Here is an 18,408-nt window from a genome sequence, read left to right on the forward strand (position 1 = left end):
CCATTTCAACTGATTTCAATCAAGCTTTATATCCTTTAAATATAACTAAAATATGAAATCCTAGTAATTTTCCCTAAATATGTTTGAACTACGCTAAAAACCCTTATTGTGGTGACTTTACTTACATTAATTAAGAAAATATAAGTTGAACGGCACACTTGATCCCTTCTAATGAGCATAGCAGAATTGATAATAAAATTAAAACCCTCGCTGTGAGAGACTTAAGTTTATTTTTCAGTGAAGAGAAGATTTTGATGTCACTAGTTGTTTTAAAATCAGTGTTGGTGAACTGAAAATGATCTTACTCGTGATATCGATAAAAACAAATGAGCTTAGTATTACTAAAATAAATATTAACCTACCTTTATTGATGATGAAGATGTCGGGGGAACTTCTGTAACAAAACAGAAATGGAATCAGAATAAACTCATAAAAATAAACATTTAGGAATTTTGTAACAGATTTTAGTGACAAGTTAGCTTATAATTGAAACTCATACTGTGAAGATCATTAAAGCTTAGGCCTATAAAGATATTTTTTATCGTTTATTCATGCAAATTAATACCAAAATTAAGTTCTCTAGTGACAGTAAACAATAAAAAGCCTTGACAATTAAAGCTCTGAACCTATGTTTGTTATATGCGTTTGTTGGTGAAATTGGGCCTTAGTGTGACCCACTCAAGCTCTTCATGTCCCACCGATTCAACCGATATGACTCTCATCGACCCAATTTTTTTCCTTAACGCTGTTAACAGATCCATCAAGGCCTATATTTGCATGCAGTCAAAGCTTATCGATACCATTTACTTTATCGACAGCTCGCTTATCGCCATCACTATCCCACGGGGAAATTCGGTCCCAAACGATTTCTGTCATTTTGTTATAGATTCCCCTACTATTTTGGTTGCCTTTTTCTCGTTGTACTGATTTCAAAAAGGCAAGATGGTGTCACGATTCGAATTCCTTTAGGGAAATGTTTAAAGATAAAGCGAAAAAAGGGTTCCAGCTATTAGATTTTTTCTGTTTTGAGTTTCTATTGCCGTTGGTGTTTTTCATTTGAAATTTTTCATTGTTTTAAAAATTGTGAGGGCGATTTTACGATTTCTGCCTGCAAGCTTTTTTATTTTGTATCTGAGACCAAAGGGTCTCAAAAGTATAATTTATTATGTAGCTCACAAGTGTTTACAGCTTGACGTTTCATCTGTGTTGGTACAGTCGTGTTCACAAGCAGACTGAACTTTTTTACGTCTTAGAAAACGTATTTCGTAAGGCTACTCTACAAAATTCACTTATTTGATTGATTATGATTGGTTGATTCAATAGGACTGTTCAGTTCACAACTCTTGTTCCATTACTGTAATACTCGTATATCCTCTACCGCCAGATCGCCAATAAAACCCAGACAGCGCAAGCAAAGTTAATCCCTGAGGAAATTAAGCAGAAGTAAATAAAAGGTATTCAAAACTAAGGATCCATTTCGTCCTGTCCAAAGCGAATAACAGAGGACAAAGGTGTAAATGACCTTTTAAAAAAGGTATAAAAACATCACTGTTTACTATAGAGACCCATCACGTGAGCTATACCATCCAGTATTATTCTAGAAAACATTCTGGACAGGTGTCAAATAAAGGCACCTTTCCTAAAAATACCTTCCACAGAAATAGACGGGTACTATGGGGAGCTCTAACAGCCTGTCAATAACATTTTTGTCTAATAAAGTAGTCAAATAATAACTTGATGAAAAATGAATGGTGCTTATTTTCAGTTCGTTCGTTCATTTCAGCCGAAAGACGTCCACTGTTGGACAAAGGCCTCCCCCAAGTTTTTCTACAAAGACCGGTCCTGCGCCGCCCGCATCCAGGCACCTCCTGCGACCTTCACCAGATCGTCGGTCCACCTAGTAGTAGGAGGTCTGCCCACACTACGTCTTGCGGCTCGTGGTCGCTACTCGAGAACTTTTTTTATTTTTCAGTAAAACTGCTATAAATAGCCAATTGAAGCCGAACGGTGAAGGTCGAACTTAGCCGACTCGAGATCCGAGGAACGCGGGTTTGTATACCACCGCCGCTCGACTATTGTGGTGAGCCCACTCGTAACACAAGCATATGGCTTACGGGAGTATTAGTAATTTTTGCAAAAAACAAATTACTTATTTAAAAAAATCATTCTTAAAACAAATACATTATTGAATTTTGTCATGGATCGTGAACAAAACTCCCTCCAATGTACCAGAGGCAAATGGAGGATTCGGTCTACACTCCCCTGGCTAGACGAGTTGTAAATACATGACGTCATGAGTATTGAGCACAAAGGACAAAATACGTTTCCTAATATATTATATCGATAAATTCTATCCCAAAATGAAGCTGGAAACCTACATAATAAGGGATAACGAATAGCGTATTGCTTTCTAAAAAAGGCATGGCGATATAAATCTACCAGCAAAGATGGCTCCACCCGACACTTATAACATGGACGGACGGTATTAAACAGTATGGCATGTGACAACTTTAATAATGCACAAGTTTTTGATTCTTTCCGCGTGAAATTTAGTTTGTCATAGATCATCATAAATTATACAAGGTGTTTGGCGGAAGGTAGACAAACTTCGTGCGTGTATAGGTAAGGTCATTTTAAGAATACAAGTTCGCCCATTTGACTCTAAGTGGGCTACTTTTTTTTTAATTGATATTTTTGTTTTTATTTAATTTTTTCCGAAATTTGACCTAAAAACTGCTTAATTTTTTTTCTCGCGTGTTTCAAACCGCTTTTATTATTTAATATTAATGTCGAATATGTCTTTAGTCAAATAAAATAAATTTCAGATCCAGATAATGATTGGATAAATAGTTACGAGCCGCCAAAGTTTAACAAAAGTAGAAACTACGAAAAAAAATTTAACTTAGGATTAGATTTAAAAAAAAATTAATGGTGATAGTGGATTGCCAATGATCTCAAAAACATCTCTAGCTTCTCTTCTTTCTAATGATATGTCACATGTAGTAATTAGATATTGAAATTCGTCAATAATTCGAAGTTTATGGAAGAAAATGGAATAATAATACAAAAATTATCCATACAAAGATTCTTCCAACATCGTTATATTTTCTGCTATACTGATTTTCATTACTTTTTTTGTATGTTTTATTTCAAAATCAATTTAAAAATAATAACCACATCATGAAAAAAAAAGTTTACAAAAATTCAAAACCTACTTTGTATGGATAACTTTTGTATTATTGTTCCATTTTCTTCCCTAAACTTTGAATTTTTGACGAATTTCAATATCTAATTACTACATGTGATATATCATAAGAAAGAAGAGAAGCTAGAGATGTTTTTAAGATCATTGGCAATCCACTTTCACCTTGAATTTTTTTTAAATCGAATTCCAAGTTGAATTTTTTATCGTGGTTTGTACTTTTGTTAAACTTTGGCGGCTCGTAAATAGCTATCCAATCATTTTCTGGATCTGAAATTTATTTTATTTGACTAAAGACATATTAAATATTCATCATCATCATCAACAGCCCTTTACAGTCCACTGCTGGACTATGAGCCTCCTCCACTATAGTGGAGGGTTTTGCCATAATCTCCACGCTAGGCAGGCGGGTTGGAGATCGCAGTTTAAAAGATTGATGTTTTTCAGAGAGCGCTGCTGCCCATTCTCTGTTTGATGTGTAGTCCCTAAGTCGCCTCTTACGACACCCGCGGGAAGAGTAGGGGTTGGTGACAAATGTATTCTACTCTGCCGTCACCACACGGCTTTAAATATTAATATCAAATAATAAAAGCGGCTGAAAACACACGAGAAAAAAAATTGAAGCAGTTTTCAGGTCAAATTTCGGAAAAAAATTAACAAAAACCAAAATATCAATTAAAAAAAAAAGTAGCTCACTTAGAGTCAAATGGGCGAACTTGTGTTCTTAAAATGACCTTACCTATACACCTACGAAGTTTGTCTAACCTTCCGCCAAACACCCTGAACAATAATACTGTCAAGTTAATAATATTATTGTAAGTCTAACTACCTGTACCTGTCTAATGGTTCGAAGGCAATAAATACATTTTTTATTTTTATTTTATTTTAAAGTTTCATCAAAATCCGTTCTGTAGTTTTTGCGTGAAATAGTAACAAACATCCAGACATCCAAGCCGTGTGGTGACGGCAGAGTAGAATACTTGTCACCAACCCCTACTCTTCCCGCGGGTGTCGTAAGAGGCGACTTAGGGACTACACATCAAACAGAGAATGGGCAGCAGCGCTCTCTGAAAAACATCAATCTTTTAAACTGCGATCTCCAACCCGCCTGCCAAGCGTGGAGATTATGGCAAAACCCTCCACTATAGTGGAGGAGGCTCATAGTCCAGCAGTGGACTGTAAAGGGCTGTTGATGATAATGAAATCCAGACATCCATACAAACTTTCGCATTTATAATATTAGTAAGAAGTAAGATAAGAAGTAAGATTTTCCTAATGAGTAATGTGTGGAGATAAAACTGCTCAGTGCTCAGCTGAATAGGTGCATCTCATCTCGTAACATAATTTATTGATATATTTTTGCATCGATTCCTTTCAATGTTCAACATAAGCGTTAATATGAGTACGTCTTTCGGTCGGCGTTAATATTTTGGTCTCATGTAAGAGCAAACATGCTACGAATAAGTATTTTTAAATTAAACGGTTAATAAAACGGTGGCAAGGCAAACTATGGTACGCTTTACATGGTGGTAGGGCAAGCGAGATGTGGTTTTAATTCCGGGTTCGACTTTTGTGGGAGACTGATTATTTACACTCTTTTGAAATATTTCACAGTTTTCTAATTAAAATCTAGTTATGATCACGAAGCCACTTTTTATTAAAAACTAGCTTTTTCCCGCAGCTTCACCCGCGTGGAATTTAGTTTGTCACCGATCTTCATAAATAGGCTAGTTTCCTAAAAATTTTTTTTTGTCCGTCATGTTTAATATCAAAAAATATTGGACACATATATTTTTATTTGTCAATCTAACAAATAATTACATAGTTATGGTGCGTTGAAGTTCCGCACGACGTCACAACGTGCGGCACTTTTATGCACGCATTGACGTCACGGGCCTCTTCTTATGAACTTTGGCGCGCTTTATCTCTTTAAATTTTCATTAGTTTGAAAAAGTGAAAAATACGTTTAGAGTATTTTTTGATAAGTTAACTGACGGACTAATTAAAACTCTTGCTTTTTGACCCAGGAAACATCCCTATTATAGCCTAATATGTTATTCGGGATTATACAAAATAATATTGTAAAGTTATATCAAAATCCGTTCAGTAGTTTTTGCGTGAAAGAGTAACAAACATCCAGACATCCAAACTTTCGCATTTATAATATTAATATTAATATTAGTAGGATAAAAGCACGAAGCAGTCGACAAAATTTTTGTCACAAAATGTAATCTTGCTTCACTCCCGCTTTACCCGGTCCGGGCTAACTTTCACCGAAAGCCGTTATTATGTTTGCGGGAGCCAACAAGATCAAATCGATACGCCGCCTCTTTTAGTACGCAATGTAACAGCTTTACTCTTTCTGCCCCACTATTGATTTAAACGGAACAGCGATTCTCTGCGACAGTGAATTCAGAGAACTGTTCCTGAATCAATATTTACCTACTAACGTTATTTTTATTTATTTTAACCGGCAGACAGTGGTGACTGAGTTTGTTGCGGCGCTTCTTCTCAGCACTTGCCAAATGTTGGTCTCGAAACGCTGGTAGGGCAAAAAGATTATGAGATAAAATGGGATCCACGCGTACGAAGTCGCGGGCGGCCGCTAGTATTGGGTAAAGTTTAATAAAATATTTTTCATTTTGATTTGATTTGAATCCAACTACAACTAAAGATTACTCACTAGGTAAGCATAAACCTTGTTTATCAATGCTCACTTCACAGCTCACTATATTTGCCTCTCAATCGATACAGGAAGGGTCTGTGACGTCACCATTTAGGGATATTGGATTCTTCCCTTATTTTTTATTGCATGATTGCATAACGGTATGTGGGGGACGTTCTTTATGAGGGAAGGGAGCGGTTATGCTTGCTTTATTGGGTTTTCATTGGAGGTATTGGACAATTGGTTTGATTGGCTTTCATTGGACTGTACATCAAATAAATGGTCAGATATTCGATTATTCTTACTTAAGATTGTTTGATGAAATAGTTTGAGTGAAAAGATCATTATTTTTTGTCTTTTTTTGACACAAACTTATTTTTATTCGATTTATGATTTTTTATTATTACGTGAATCTGTCACGTAGATAATTATATAATTTTGGTTTGTTTCAAAAACCGGAATATTTTCCTAGGGTATCAAACCATCTCCGTGTCAAATTTCATCCAAGCTGCTTCAGTGGTTTATGCGACAAATATTGTACTTTTTTTTTCCAGCACGTAGAATCCCGTCCAATCCAAAAATTGCTGTCGCGACTGTGCGACACCCGCCCGCAGTGAGTGTGCGAGCGCGACAGCAACATAATTACGTGCGAGCGACAAGGATGGGCAGCTTGGGGTCATTGGACGGGATTCTACGTGCTCACGGACCAGGCTTTAAACAGGAATCTTTCAAAAAGTAACAAACATCTATTCTCACATTTATAATTTAAGTAACATTTATGATGGCCACTAATCCAACTAATAATGCCTAATTTCCACCATACATAACTTTACACACTTGAAATTGAATTCAAAAGGGCTTATAAATATTCCCCTTCACTCTATCACTTGTGTTAATAAATAAACCCTTCTGCGAACTGAATCCAAACCCCCTCTCGGGACAGCTCGAACTGTTGAAAACACACTGCATTATGGAGGCGAGCGTTCAAACAACCCAAACTGGGCTTAAGCTATAATAAACTAGTTGGCAAACGGGCGGGTTTTGCTTGACAATTTAAATAAATATATTTGAACATTTGAACAATACCGACGCTATATTAGTAGCCGAATATAGCTCATTGATTGCAAGACGTTCGTTAGTTTCAGCCGAATGACGACCACTGCTGGACAAAGGCCTCCCACGAGGGTTTTAATACAAACCGGTCCTGCGCCGCCTGCATCCAGGTACCCTCTCGCGACCTTCACCAGATCGTCAGTTTATTTTGCTGGTAGTCAGTCCCTTATCAAAAATTAAAAGCACTTTAAACAAAACAAGAACTTAAATTGGTATTCGTAAGGAACCTTTACATGTCTCTTGTTGCCCTACAACCTAAAATTACCTATAAAATTATCTCTTTACCTCCCGTGAACCTACTTTACGCGACTGTAATTATATTACATCGGTCGTTACGCCAAATAGCTCTTTGTCAGGTTATGCAACAGTAAAACGACGTAACGTTCTAAAGGTCATAGCAGACTTATCAACTCGGAAAGGGATCAACAGTCAACACCGTATCACCTTTTGCGCTATCAAACGCAAGGCGAGGCATTTACGTCACTGTGCGGATGTGTGCGTTGCAGTATGGAGTTTCATACAAAAAATACTGACTGCCTCGAGTTAATATTAAGATTTCTTTCCGGGTTGATAAGTGTGCTACGTCCTTAATTAATAGGATATAAACGTTCAAAAACGGTTCGCGCTGCGTTTGCCGTGTCATTATTATTTTTCATTGGCTCTGAATTTTGGAGGAAATTTGTTTCTTTAAGGCACTTGTAAACAGGTTAATAGGTTTATCAACTTCTTTCATTTGTTTCATGGCAACACAATAAGCTCCATATATTATGTCTACAGAATATGAACCTTTTCTTGTAAATTATAAATAACGGGATGCATGGGAGCAAGCCCTTAGACATAGTTGCTTAAAAACCAAACTATTCCACAATTTTCCCATGTGGAAACCGGTTCAGTAGTTTTTCCCTACTTNAAGTTCTTTGGCAGAACGCTTTGTTTTGCAACATTACCGTTCTGTCGTGCATTGCCAACAGTATCTAACACCGTTATTTACATTTATAACGTACACAATACGCTTCCTTTGACAACGATACCAAAAACTCACGAGCTTCTGAAAGCAAAAATACCGGGTTACAACCATATTTTCACTACACACATTACAGTAGGAAGAATCCCCTTCAGCGTCACATATAAATAGTTTCCGGGATGGTAAATTTTGTCTTTCTGTGCGAGAAAATAAAATGGAAGATGTTTTATATGAAGAAAAATATATAAGTAAAACCCTTTCAGAGCGGCTCGGTTTCTTTCTGATAGTAAATTGACTTGTTAAAGGGCTTTCTCCAACAAAGAAATTGATCTGGAATTGAAAGGAAATCTAGTGTTCTTATGAAAGTGTACTTGTAGTTGTGAGGTACTGAGTATCGATATATTTTCTGAGTTTGATTGTTTCAATTTTCTTTTCAAAGAAGAAATCCCGTTAACCTCTTGTGGTAAGCTAAATATTAATTTATTTATTTATTTATTTATTTAATGAGCAACATAATAAGCTTACAGAAAACCCAAAGCGCTTACATGTTTAGTCACCACATCGATTACAATAAAATTATATATAGTCAAAAAATTACACAAATTATTAAATTAAATTAAAATTAAATTCTGTTTAAACAGAATTAATTAATTAACAAATTCTAGATAATAAACAAATCAAGATAAAATTAATATAGATACAGTAGAACAGAAAAATTATGGATTAATAATGTCACATGTCAAAAAAAAAATCATTATATCAAGCAGGTCATCATTATCATTAACAATGAGTGTCATTGAGTGATATACAAAAACGTTTAAAAATAAATCCAATATGGTCGGCAAAAATGTCTTATGTCATTAATATGCTTGTGTTACGAGTGGGTTCACCACAATAGTCCATCGGTGGGGATCGAACCCGCATTTCTTCGATCCAACACTGATACCATTGGGTTCAGTATAGCTTTGCATTCTAATTAAATAACTTCTTATTTTAGTACAAAGTAATGTAAAAAATACAAACAATGGAGTAATTTTTTTTTTTTATTTTTTTTTTTAAATTCCCGTTAGCCCCTCGTACTAAGCTAAATATGCTTGTGTCACGAGTGAGCTCACCACAATAGTCGAGCGGCGGCGGGGACCGAACCCGCGTTCCCCGGATCACGAGTCGGCTAGTCCGACCCCTTCACCGTTCGGCTATCGTGGCTTCAAAATTGAAATTAAACAAACTACTACTTTATAAGGTGGACCGACGATCTGGCGAAGGTTGCGGGAAGAACCAGGATGCGGGTAGCGTAGGACCGGTCGTTATGGAAATCCTTGGGCCTTTGTCTAGCAGTGGACGTCATTTAATTTTGGCTGAAACGGACGAACTACTTTATAAGAGCTAAAACCTTTCTTTTAAATAATACTCTATAAAAAAATATAAAACTTTTTGATATAATAAGTAGAAGTCGCAAAATTAACCACTCCGTTGCTTCATGAAACTTTAGTTACAAAGACATTTTCTTTGTCAAACCTAAAACTCCACTTTATACCTCATAATAAAAATATATCATAATCTTTTTCAAAGACGGCGACTTATAACCGTTACAGAATAATACTTTATGAAGATTATTATAAGAAAACCTCGTAAAAAGGACCCTTGGGTAATAAAGAAGTAATTTTTACCATGGTTACCGTTAACCCCATCGTTTATTTTTATGTAAACGGTCCTGCAAGGCACAAAGCCATTTGAACTTTTTTGATGTAACCCTGTATCGTTACCCGTATTCGGTGGAACGGGGGTAATTTCTTAATTAGATATTTGATGGGGCTTCCCTATGAAGGCAAAAGAAAAAAATACCAGTAAAATTGTTTGTATTTTTTTCTCAACATTATCCCTTTAAGTATGATATGTAGTAGGATATCTACGAGTGCAATAGGTTATTTTAATATGTTTCTTACTAAGTGGTTTCTTATTTTCTTGTGTGTAATATGAGGTATACAACTTCTAAATACTATTTACTAGCGATCCCGTGTTACCCCCTTATGGGTTGAATTTAGCAAAATCTCGTCTTAGTGAGCACCTACGTTCTAAAAGGAACCCCCATGCAAAATTTGAGACTCCTAGCACTTGTAGTTTCTGAGATTTCGTGATGAGTGAGTGAGTCAGTCACTCAATCAGTCAGTGACCTTTCGCTTTTATAAATATAGATTAATGCAAATAAAAAATCTACTAAATAAACGTTAGTAATTGTTGTAGAAAGCTTTCAAGATACAAAAATTAAAATTTTAGATATTATAGACCTTTTAACAAAGTTACATTTATGATACTATTAGGCCTTTTCATTTAAACTCTAAAACAGCCTCAGAGGCCTTACATTCATGATGAATTCCCAGCATTTGTTAGGGAATTCTTTGGGAAAAGCCTCGTCTATTACAACATACAAATTTGAACCCTCTCCCAATGGTGTAGAGTCCGATATTGTATGAGAACTTCTTGGTAGACTTAACGTTATTTAAGGCAAGTTTACTTACCTGCTTGCTTCATTTAACTTATTTCTTTTGTTCTCATAAATAGCCGTTTCCTCAGTCGTTTCAATTTAATTAGAGGGGAATTTATTGTAAGGTATTTGTTCGTTGCGGAAAACATTCGGAAGTTTGATCGAAGGTTTTAGTAGGCCGCAGACCACCGACTTTTAGTTGGCCGATAGTTGGGCCCGATTTTAAATTGTATGAATAATATCGGCCAAATCGAATCGGCGTAGTGTGCGCACTCCCATACATGCCCATTGCCCATACTGATCAACTGCCCGACTAAACTATCGGCCGACAAAAAATCAACGGTGTGCGCCTACTCTAAAAGTCGCTGGACGGCTGCGCCTAGGCTTAATTTTTTGCCGTTGGGGTTGGGACAGAAATTTTTTAGAGTGACAAGTACGGGCTAGAAGACATAGTTTGGGCAAGTCTCTCACTAAACGGGACTTATCCCACATTTTCCCACCGCTGCAACTCCTGTATAGCCAGGATCTACAGCTTGGCATTCAATGGACACTCGGTGGAACGACGATCTGGTCAAGGTCGCGAGAAGCACCTGGATGCGGGCAGCGTAAGATTGGTCATTGTGGAGCCTTTGTCCTGCATTACGTCATTTGGCATCATCATCATCATCATCATCATTTCAGCCTTAGGACGCCCTCTGCCGATCTTAGGCCTCCCCCAATGATTTACTTACTGACCGGTTGGTAGCGAACTGGATCCAGCGCCTTCCTGCTACCTTTATGTGGTCGTCGCGCGTCGGTCGGTACGTGGCTTCCACTCTAAAACCTTGCTGCCCTATCGGCGTACTATGTGCCCTGCCCATTGCCACTTCAGCTTGCTACTCCGTCGGGCTATGTCAGCGACTTTAGTTCGTTACGGATCTCCTCATTTCTGATTCGATCTGGTAAAGAAAAACCGAGCTCATTTGGTTCATTTGGCTTAAACATCCGTATTCACAAACGATGCTTGTTTAAGTGAAGCAGCAAATCGAACGCACAGCGTTTAATAGAGCTCTGTGATTGGTTTGTGTGACCCTGTGCGTCCACGTGCACTGTGAGACCTCATAGTATTGTTTGTGAATACGGGTGTTAGTTAATGTTAATATGTAGCGTTTAAACATCAACTTTTATTTTATACATTTAATGGATTTATACAAACTTTTGTAATCCCATTTTTATTTCAATCAATTTTATTTTTCCATTGTTCTTCCGCATCGTCTAACTAGGACAAATCGTAAGCACACAGCCTATACAGAATCACACGTCATCCAAATACGTCACGAACAGAAAAATCGCAGGTTGTTACGTCATAAATCAAGCGATTGTTGAACCGAACTCTGCGGGGCATGATTGATTGTGTTGGGTTCAACGCAAACTGGTGCAGCTGCGAATTGCAGATTTCTATAACGAAGCCTCGTGTGGAGGATCAACATCGTTTGGGAATAGTTTGCAAAAGTTAACGTGGGTAGATTTTTTGTAAAATGAAATATTATTAAATAAATAATTTTAAATTGAACCTACGATTACTCACATGTAACAAGAATCAGGCTTCAAGTTTGCAAAAGTTTAAGTATGTAGAGTTTTTAAAATCTATCTATACTAAAAAATATAAATGCGAAAGTAACTCTGTCTGTCCGTCTCGCTTTCACGCCTAAACTACTGAACCGATTTTGATGTTTGGCATAGAAATAGTTTGAGTCTCGGGAAAGGACAAAGGAGAGTTTTTATCACGGTTTTTGAAACAGGGACGCGCGCGATAACTTTTTTCTGTGAAAGACAAAATTCCACGTGGGCGAAGCCGCTTAATACAAAATTTGTTCTGCTCTCGTAAAAGATTAACCTATGTTACGAGAGTCAAAATCCACCTGAAATCATAAAACTGGCTAGGTACATAAATGATATCAATCAGTCACAAGTTATTGGTCATTGATGTGATAGGTACCTAGGTATTTGTTTCCAATCAAGTTAGAGTGACTCGTGACAGTTTAACATCCCCCTGGGATAACTCTGACCTTCACTGATTGGGTTTTGATTGATATTGATATAGATCCCTTTTACAGCAGTACTCATAAAACACGAGGTTGTATTAATTTGGTAACCTGACCTCATAGTTATTTCCAATTTTTAAAATTGATTTTTCAACCTGTTTTAGTAATAAACTAGCACGAAAGTCACTTTTACGTTTTCAGTTACGTAATCATGTTTCCCAATACGCTTAGGCTGAGTTGCACCACCTAATTTAAAAGGTAACTACTTATGGTGATAACCGGTGTTTTTTGTATTGAGTTTGAGAGATTTTTGACGTTTGTTAAAGTTAAAGTAAGATGGTGCAACCCAGCCTTAGAACTTTTATTTCAGGATGGTCTATCCATCATAGAAGACATAATTAGAGAAAAATACAATACACAATAGACGTTCTAACCACTACATAATACTAGTACTTATATGTATACGAGACTAGCGGCCGCCCGCGACTTGGTACGCGTGGATCCCGTTTTACCCCCTTAGAGGTGGAGTTTCGTAAAATCCGTTCTTAGTGAGTACCTACGTTCTAAAAGGAACCCCCATGCAAAATTTGAGACTCCTAGCACTTGTAGTTTCTGAGATTTCTAGATGAGTAAGTGAGTCAGTGACCTTTCGCTTTTATAAATAAAGATGTACTAACAGAAGTATGTAATGTACAATGCTGTTAGCTAATAAGTTTACCGACTACAAGAGATAGTAGGCCGGTCACATATTTGCCTAAAAAGCCAAGCAGATGCCACTGATAACCTAAATGTTCTACCACTACTTGGCAAAGTATTCCGACTGTATGCTAATACAAGCATTGGTTGTAAAATACCAGCCAAGGACGGGGCTTGTGATGTAATGTATTAGTGTAATCCTGATTCGTACCCAGTTTTATTGTAGTTTGTGCTGTAATGTCGCTGTAATTGTTTCTGTATTAGTTAAGGTATACAAGTGTAAATGTTAATGTATGTTTTCAATTCAATAAATTATTTGTATTATTTGTAAAAAAAAATTTTTTTTTCTATGTTATAATAAGTATGTATTTACAAAAAAAAGTATTTAAGTATGTAGTACCCATAGTACAAGCTTTGCTTAGTTTGGGACTAGAAGCGCAGTGTAAAAAAAATTCAAGGATAATGTTACCCTGATATACAGAATATTTTAGGGTTAATAAAAAATACTTTTTTATACAGACCCTTTTTTTATATATTAGAATTTGGAACTTATTGTCCCTTGGCAAAAGTTTTTGCATTTGAGCAGTAAAATCAATCCTTTTTGTTTAGTCAAGTACACAAATAACAGACTACAACGATGTGTTCGACTTAACCCATATACTCCTGAAACTTTTTATCCTTGTCAATTTTTATAAATTTTTAGTATGTTTCTAAATAGAGGTCAAGTATCCACAGAAAAATTTTAGAAAAATTATTGGTCAACTGGAAAAGCCGGAAAATGGGTGGTGTTTTAACACCTGGTCGGAGAATGGACTACTACTACGAGAAAAAATTATATTATGATATTGTTAGGTTTAAGAGTTAAAAACGAGTTGTAAGTTATACACATTTATTTAAAAAATACCAAAATCTTATTCAGAGGAGGTAGGAGGATGGTGGTGACATAAATCATAACCCAGGATACTTTAGTACGTGGCGCATTTTTTTACACCAAATTGATTTTTTCTTGCAAATTTTACATGTCAGTTGCATGTAGTACTCGTAAGTACAGTAGTACATACATACATAGGGATGTAAGCTCCGTAGACCCTGGTTGTGGCGCCATTCTTCATAAATATTGTTTCGAGTATAACTGCTTTGCCATGTATATTTTAGACATTTTGGGATAAACTTTAACAGAAGGTACTTGCACTATATTGCATTGTAGTAATAATTGTGATTGCGGTAGGTACTTTCATGGCAGAAGAACTAGCTGCATTGGAGGCATCATTAGATTCATTTCGTCTTACTTTAAAAAATTCAGAAAGCGGGATGTTATCCTCTTTGTCTGAAGAAGACTTGTCGTACTGTACTTCTGCCCCGGCTCTAAGTTGAGAACCTGGAAATTCACGAAAAATAGCAATAGAAAACTTACACGATATAAGTAACTGGATAAACGGAAGCAGTTAGATAAACGGAAGCAGGCTAACCTGGAAGATTTTGTAAGGTAACGTCTACTTCACCAGAATCTTCATCTGTTGCTCCTGCATTAGCATTTTCTGGTGGTAAAATTGCTANAATGTGCTAAAAGCGGTAAGAATAACGTAACCTTTTCTGCAATGATATTAAGGGAGTCCCAATTCTTCAAGTTTATCCTTCTAATAGATTAACGATGTCAATAACTGGGGTGTCCGACAATAACAGCACAGAAACCCGTTATTACTTCGGAAATATCTCTTCTGTAGTGTTGGGGGAAAGTTATCGATATCGATACTGCGGGGTTACTCCGAAAAACGTAGTGCAGTTACACTATGCGATTAACTGATCGAACAGAAGCGTTAGCACGCACACCCAGTACGAGCGACACACGTTGAAATTTACTGAAGTTGGTTTTGACACTACACGTCTCGATCAATTTCCCGCAAAGTGTAACTGCGCCATTATCCGAAGTTTCGAGTGATGCCATCAAAGCGTGATGCCAGCATGAGCGACAGTGACAGAATAAATTATGTAAATATCGTTTCAGAGTAGCCCTCGTGACCTTGGAATGTGATCGAAAAATATTTTTAGAACTATTGGGAAGACACTGATAGTATGAAATTGATAGTAAGTTTATTTATATTGGGCCGTGGTAATAAAGTACTAAATATTGTTGCGATGTTAAATACATTATTCAAACAGTTGATGTCTCAAATTGGCGGCGAGAAAAACTAGTACATAGTGCTCTAATATGATGTTATTTATTATTATGATATTGTTACGTAATAGACTCTATGACATTGAATAAAAGATATCGACGCTGATGGAAACAGGAACGCTAGTATTAAAACTGTATTTCACATGATAGAGCAACTACCTTTAAAAGGCAGTAACTAAAAGGAACCTCTTACTTACCTATCTTTATAGCTTCAATCTAAATGATAGTTTTGCTGGTCAGTTTCCAACAGATTCTATCAAGAGATTTACTTTTAAGAAGGTGTGAACTGATGAGATTATACTTTGATCTCTTTTCTCACAGCACATGATTCTTATTGAGTACAGATTATGATTTCAGATTTCATTTATCGATAAAGCAAAAACATCGACTCACGCCCATCTCTACTCCTTTCCTGAATTATTATTTGTACTTTTATGAGATATTTCCCTCGGGAAAGCTTGGGGGAGTTTCGGTATTGCATTAGCTATGTTTAGGTTAAGCGATGCTTGCCACGAGTTGGAGTAATTGACAGTATTGCTTATTGTTTTAGTAAAAATAAGTTTTTGTCTTGGATCCTTAGGCTGAATTTGCACCAACTTATTAACGGTAACTATAAAAATAACAGGTGCTTTTTGTATAAAACTTGACAGATTTGTGACGTTTGTTAGTTAAAGTAAGATGGTGCAACCCAGCTACAGTTGCTTTTAGGTAACACCGAGTATGGTTATCTATTCTTGTTTAGAGATAGGTATGATAATATTAAGTTGATTGGTGTTTTTAATCAATTTATTATTAAGTTAAAATCAATTTTGGTGTCAGTAACTGAAGACTTTTGTGAAATCTGCTTTGATTTGAATACCGTATTCCCGTGAAAATCCGCTTTTTCCAATAGCAATCTAGATTTGAGGAATACAGTAATGGAGGAAAACAGGACTGTCGTGTAAACACTCATGCGTGTTTGAAATTCCAATACCAAATTCGAACGGAACGGTTTTTTGCGGGACTGCAAACGGGATGATCGTGTGAAGTACTCGTAGTATTGTATTAAAACACGTATACTACTAAATGGGAAAAACTACTAAGAAACAGTTCCTGCAAAAAACGGGATGTCGCTGTGGATAGATTTTGTTCAGAATTAATCCAAAATTTCATTCCTAAACAGTACAATTGTCACTAAATCTAGTTTTGTAGATCAATTGAAAGCCCACATTGGATTTCGGCCTGAATTTGATAGTATTGTTTGATATTTGGACTGTCGGACTGGGCCGAATGTAAACAATAGCTAGTATTCGATAGCTTCCATTCAAACGAGCTTTAGAAAATGAGTTAATCAATTGTGTGCAATTCACCAATATCTGTCAATATTATACCTGTTACTTATGCACCAAATAGCGTGGGCAGGCCTCCTACTAGGTGGACCGACGATATGGTAAAGGTCGCGGGAGGTGCCTGTATGCGAGCGGCGTAGGACCGGTCTTTGTGGAAATCCTTGAGGGAAGCCTTTGTCCAGCAGTGTACGTCATTTGGCTGAAACGAACGATAGCAAATAGATCTTTTTAAATACTCATTACTCAGTCTACAGTCCTTCATCCTAAGTTGGCACGAAAATACGGTCATTCGTACGTAACATGACAAGCTCGAGCAGTTAAATCTTATTCTATGGGCACGGATTACTAATCCCTACTTAATTATGAACGCGAAAGTAACTCTATTTGTCTGTATGTCACGCTTTCACGCCTAAACTTAAAATTAAAATTTAGCATAGAGATAGTTTGAGTCCCGGGAAAGGACATAGGATAGTTTTTATTCCGGTTTCTGAAAGTCTCTGTGACAGATACTAATTTGGAAGATACCTTTGTTCAGTAGTGTAATGAATTTCGGCTGAAAAAAAATATTTCAGTTATATGTATGTATACTGTTTTATACAGGGTGGAAACGATAAGTGATCTCACTCGATTATTTCTAAACTATACAAGATATCGAAAAACTGGTTATTGATCCTGAAAGTGCTTCACAAGCTCTTTCAAATGGTATCAGAAATAGGTTGCAGAATTAACTGGATCTATCCGAAAATTCAATGTTTTCAGGCTCCATACTAAATGTATGCCAGCCACACAATATTAGAAGTGTTATTTTTTTTATTCAATAATAAAAACTTAAATTGAACTCCAAATTGCATTCTTATTAAAAATTATTCATGGAAAACATTGGTTTTAGGCTTTACTTGTTATAATATTATCAAGACATGAGTGCCATGACTGTGGCAGTACCTACTAAATGTATGGAAGCTGGAAACATTGAATTTTCGGATACACCAGGTTTATTTTGTAACCTATTTATTGGTACCGTTGGATAGAGCTTGTGAAGCACTTTCAGGATCAGTAACCAGTTTTTGGATATCTTGTATAGTTTTTAATATTATGTGGTTTTACTAAATGTATGGAAGCCGGAACCATTGAATTTTCGGATAGATCTAGTTTATTTGGTTACATATTATTGGTACCGTTAGATAGAGCTCGTAGAGCACTTTCAGAATCAGTAACCAGTTTTTTGATATCTTGAATAGTTTTGAAATAATCGAGTGAGATCACTTATCGTTTCCACCCTGTATATTTTAGGAACATTCAATGTGTTAGACCGATCCGTCGCGCTTTGCAGGTTTTGTATTTATAATAGTAGTTTTCTATTCGGCCTTACTTCAGTATTGTAGTTACAACAATATCGAATTCGAGTATTCATAGAATATGCGCTACGAGAAACATTTTAGTCCTGAAAACAATAGCACCAGTGAAAAGATTTATTTCAGAACAAATGTGATATCTGGAATTCACTGAAGCTGCAGAGAAATTTGAGGAACTAACTACTTTAAATTGTAAATATTCTACACTTTAACTACGATGTTGAAATATTATCGGATTTAGTTCCTTAATCACATCAAACTTATCTATTTTCTTTATATTTTATATTATTTCAATGTAGAATGTATATCTACAATTTTACACAGAAGTAGACGTCACGCATGAAAATTTAAAAAAAAAATTGTTTTAAAAAAAACAATATCACCGAATGTTTGTGTGTGATTT

The 18,408-nt window shown here is 36.2% G+C and overlaps 1 protein-coding gene across 1 annotated transcript in view; it reads right to left on the reverse strand.

The window, feature by feature from the left end:
* The window catches only part of LOC114361347 (uncharacterized), a 32,166-nt gene extending 16,442 nt beyond the window's left edge, over positions 1-15,724 (reverse strand). Inside the window, exons 1-3 of the mRNA XM_028316343.1 lie at positions 15,719-15,724; positions 14,619-14,712; positions 14,336-14,527 (exon numbers count right to left, since the gene is read on the reverse strand). Coding sequence (XP_028172144.1) covers positions 14,336-14,527; positions 14,619-14,712; positions 15,719-15,724 — 292 coding nt within the window. The remainder of the gene's footprint in view (positions 1-14,335; positions 14,528-14,618; positions 14,713-15,718) is intronic.
* Positions 15,725-18,408: the final 2,684 nt, after the last annotated feature.

This window comes from Ostrinia furnacalis, unplaced genomic scaffold, assembly GCF_004193835.3.
Source record: "Ostrinia furnacalis isolate ACB-3 unplaced genomic scaffold, ASM419383v2 OfSCF5647, whole genome shotgun sequence".
In the NCBI taxonomy this organism is placed as follows: domain Eukaryota; kingdom Metazoa; phylum Arthropoda; class Insecta; order Lepidoptera; family Crambidae; genus Ostrinia; species Ostrinia furnacalis.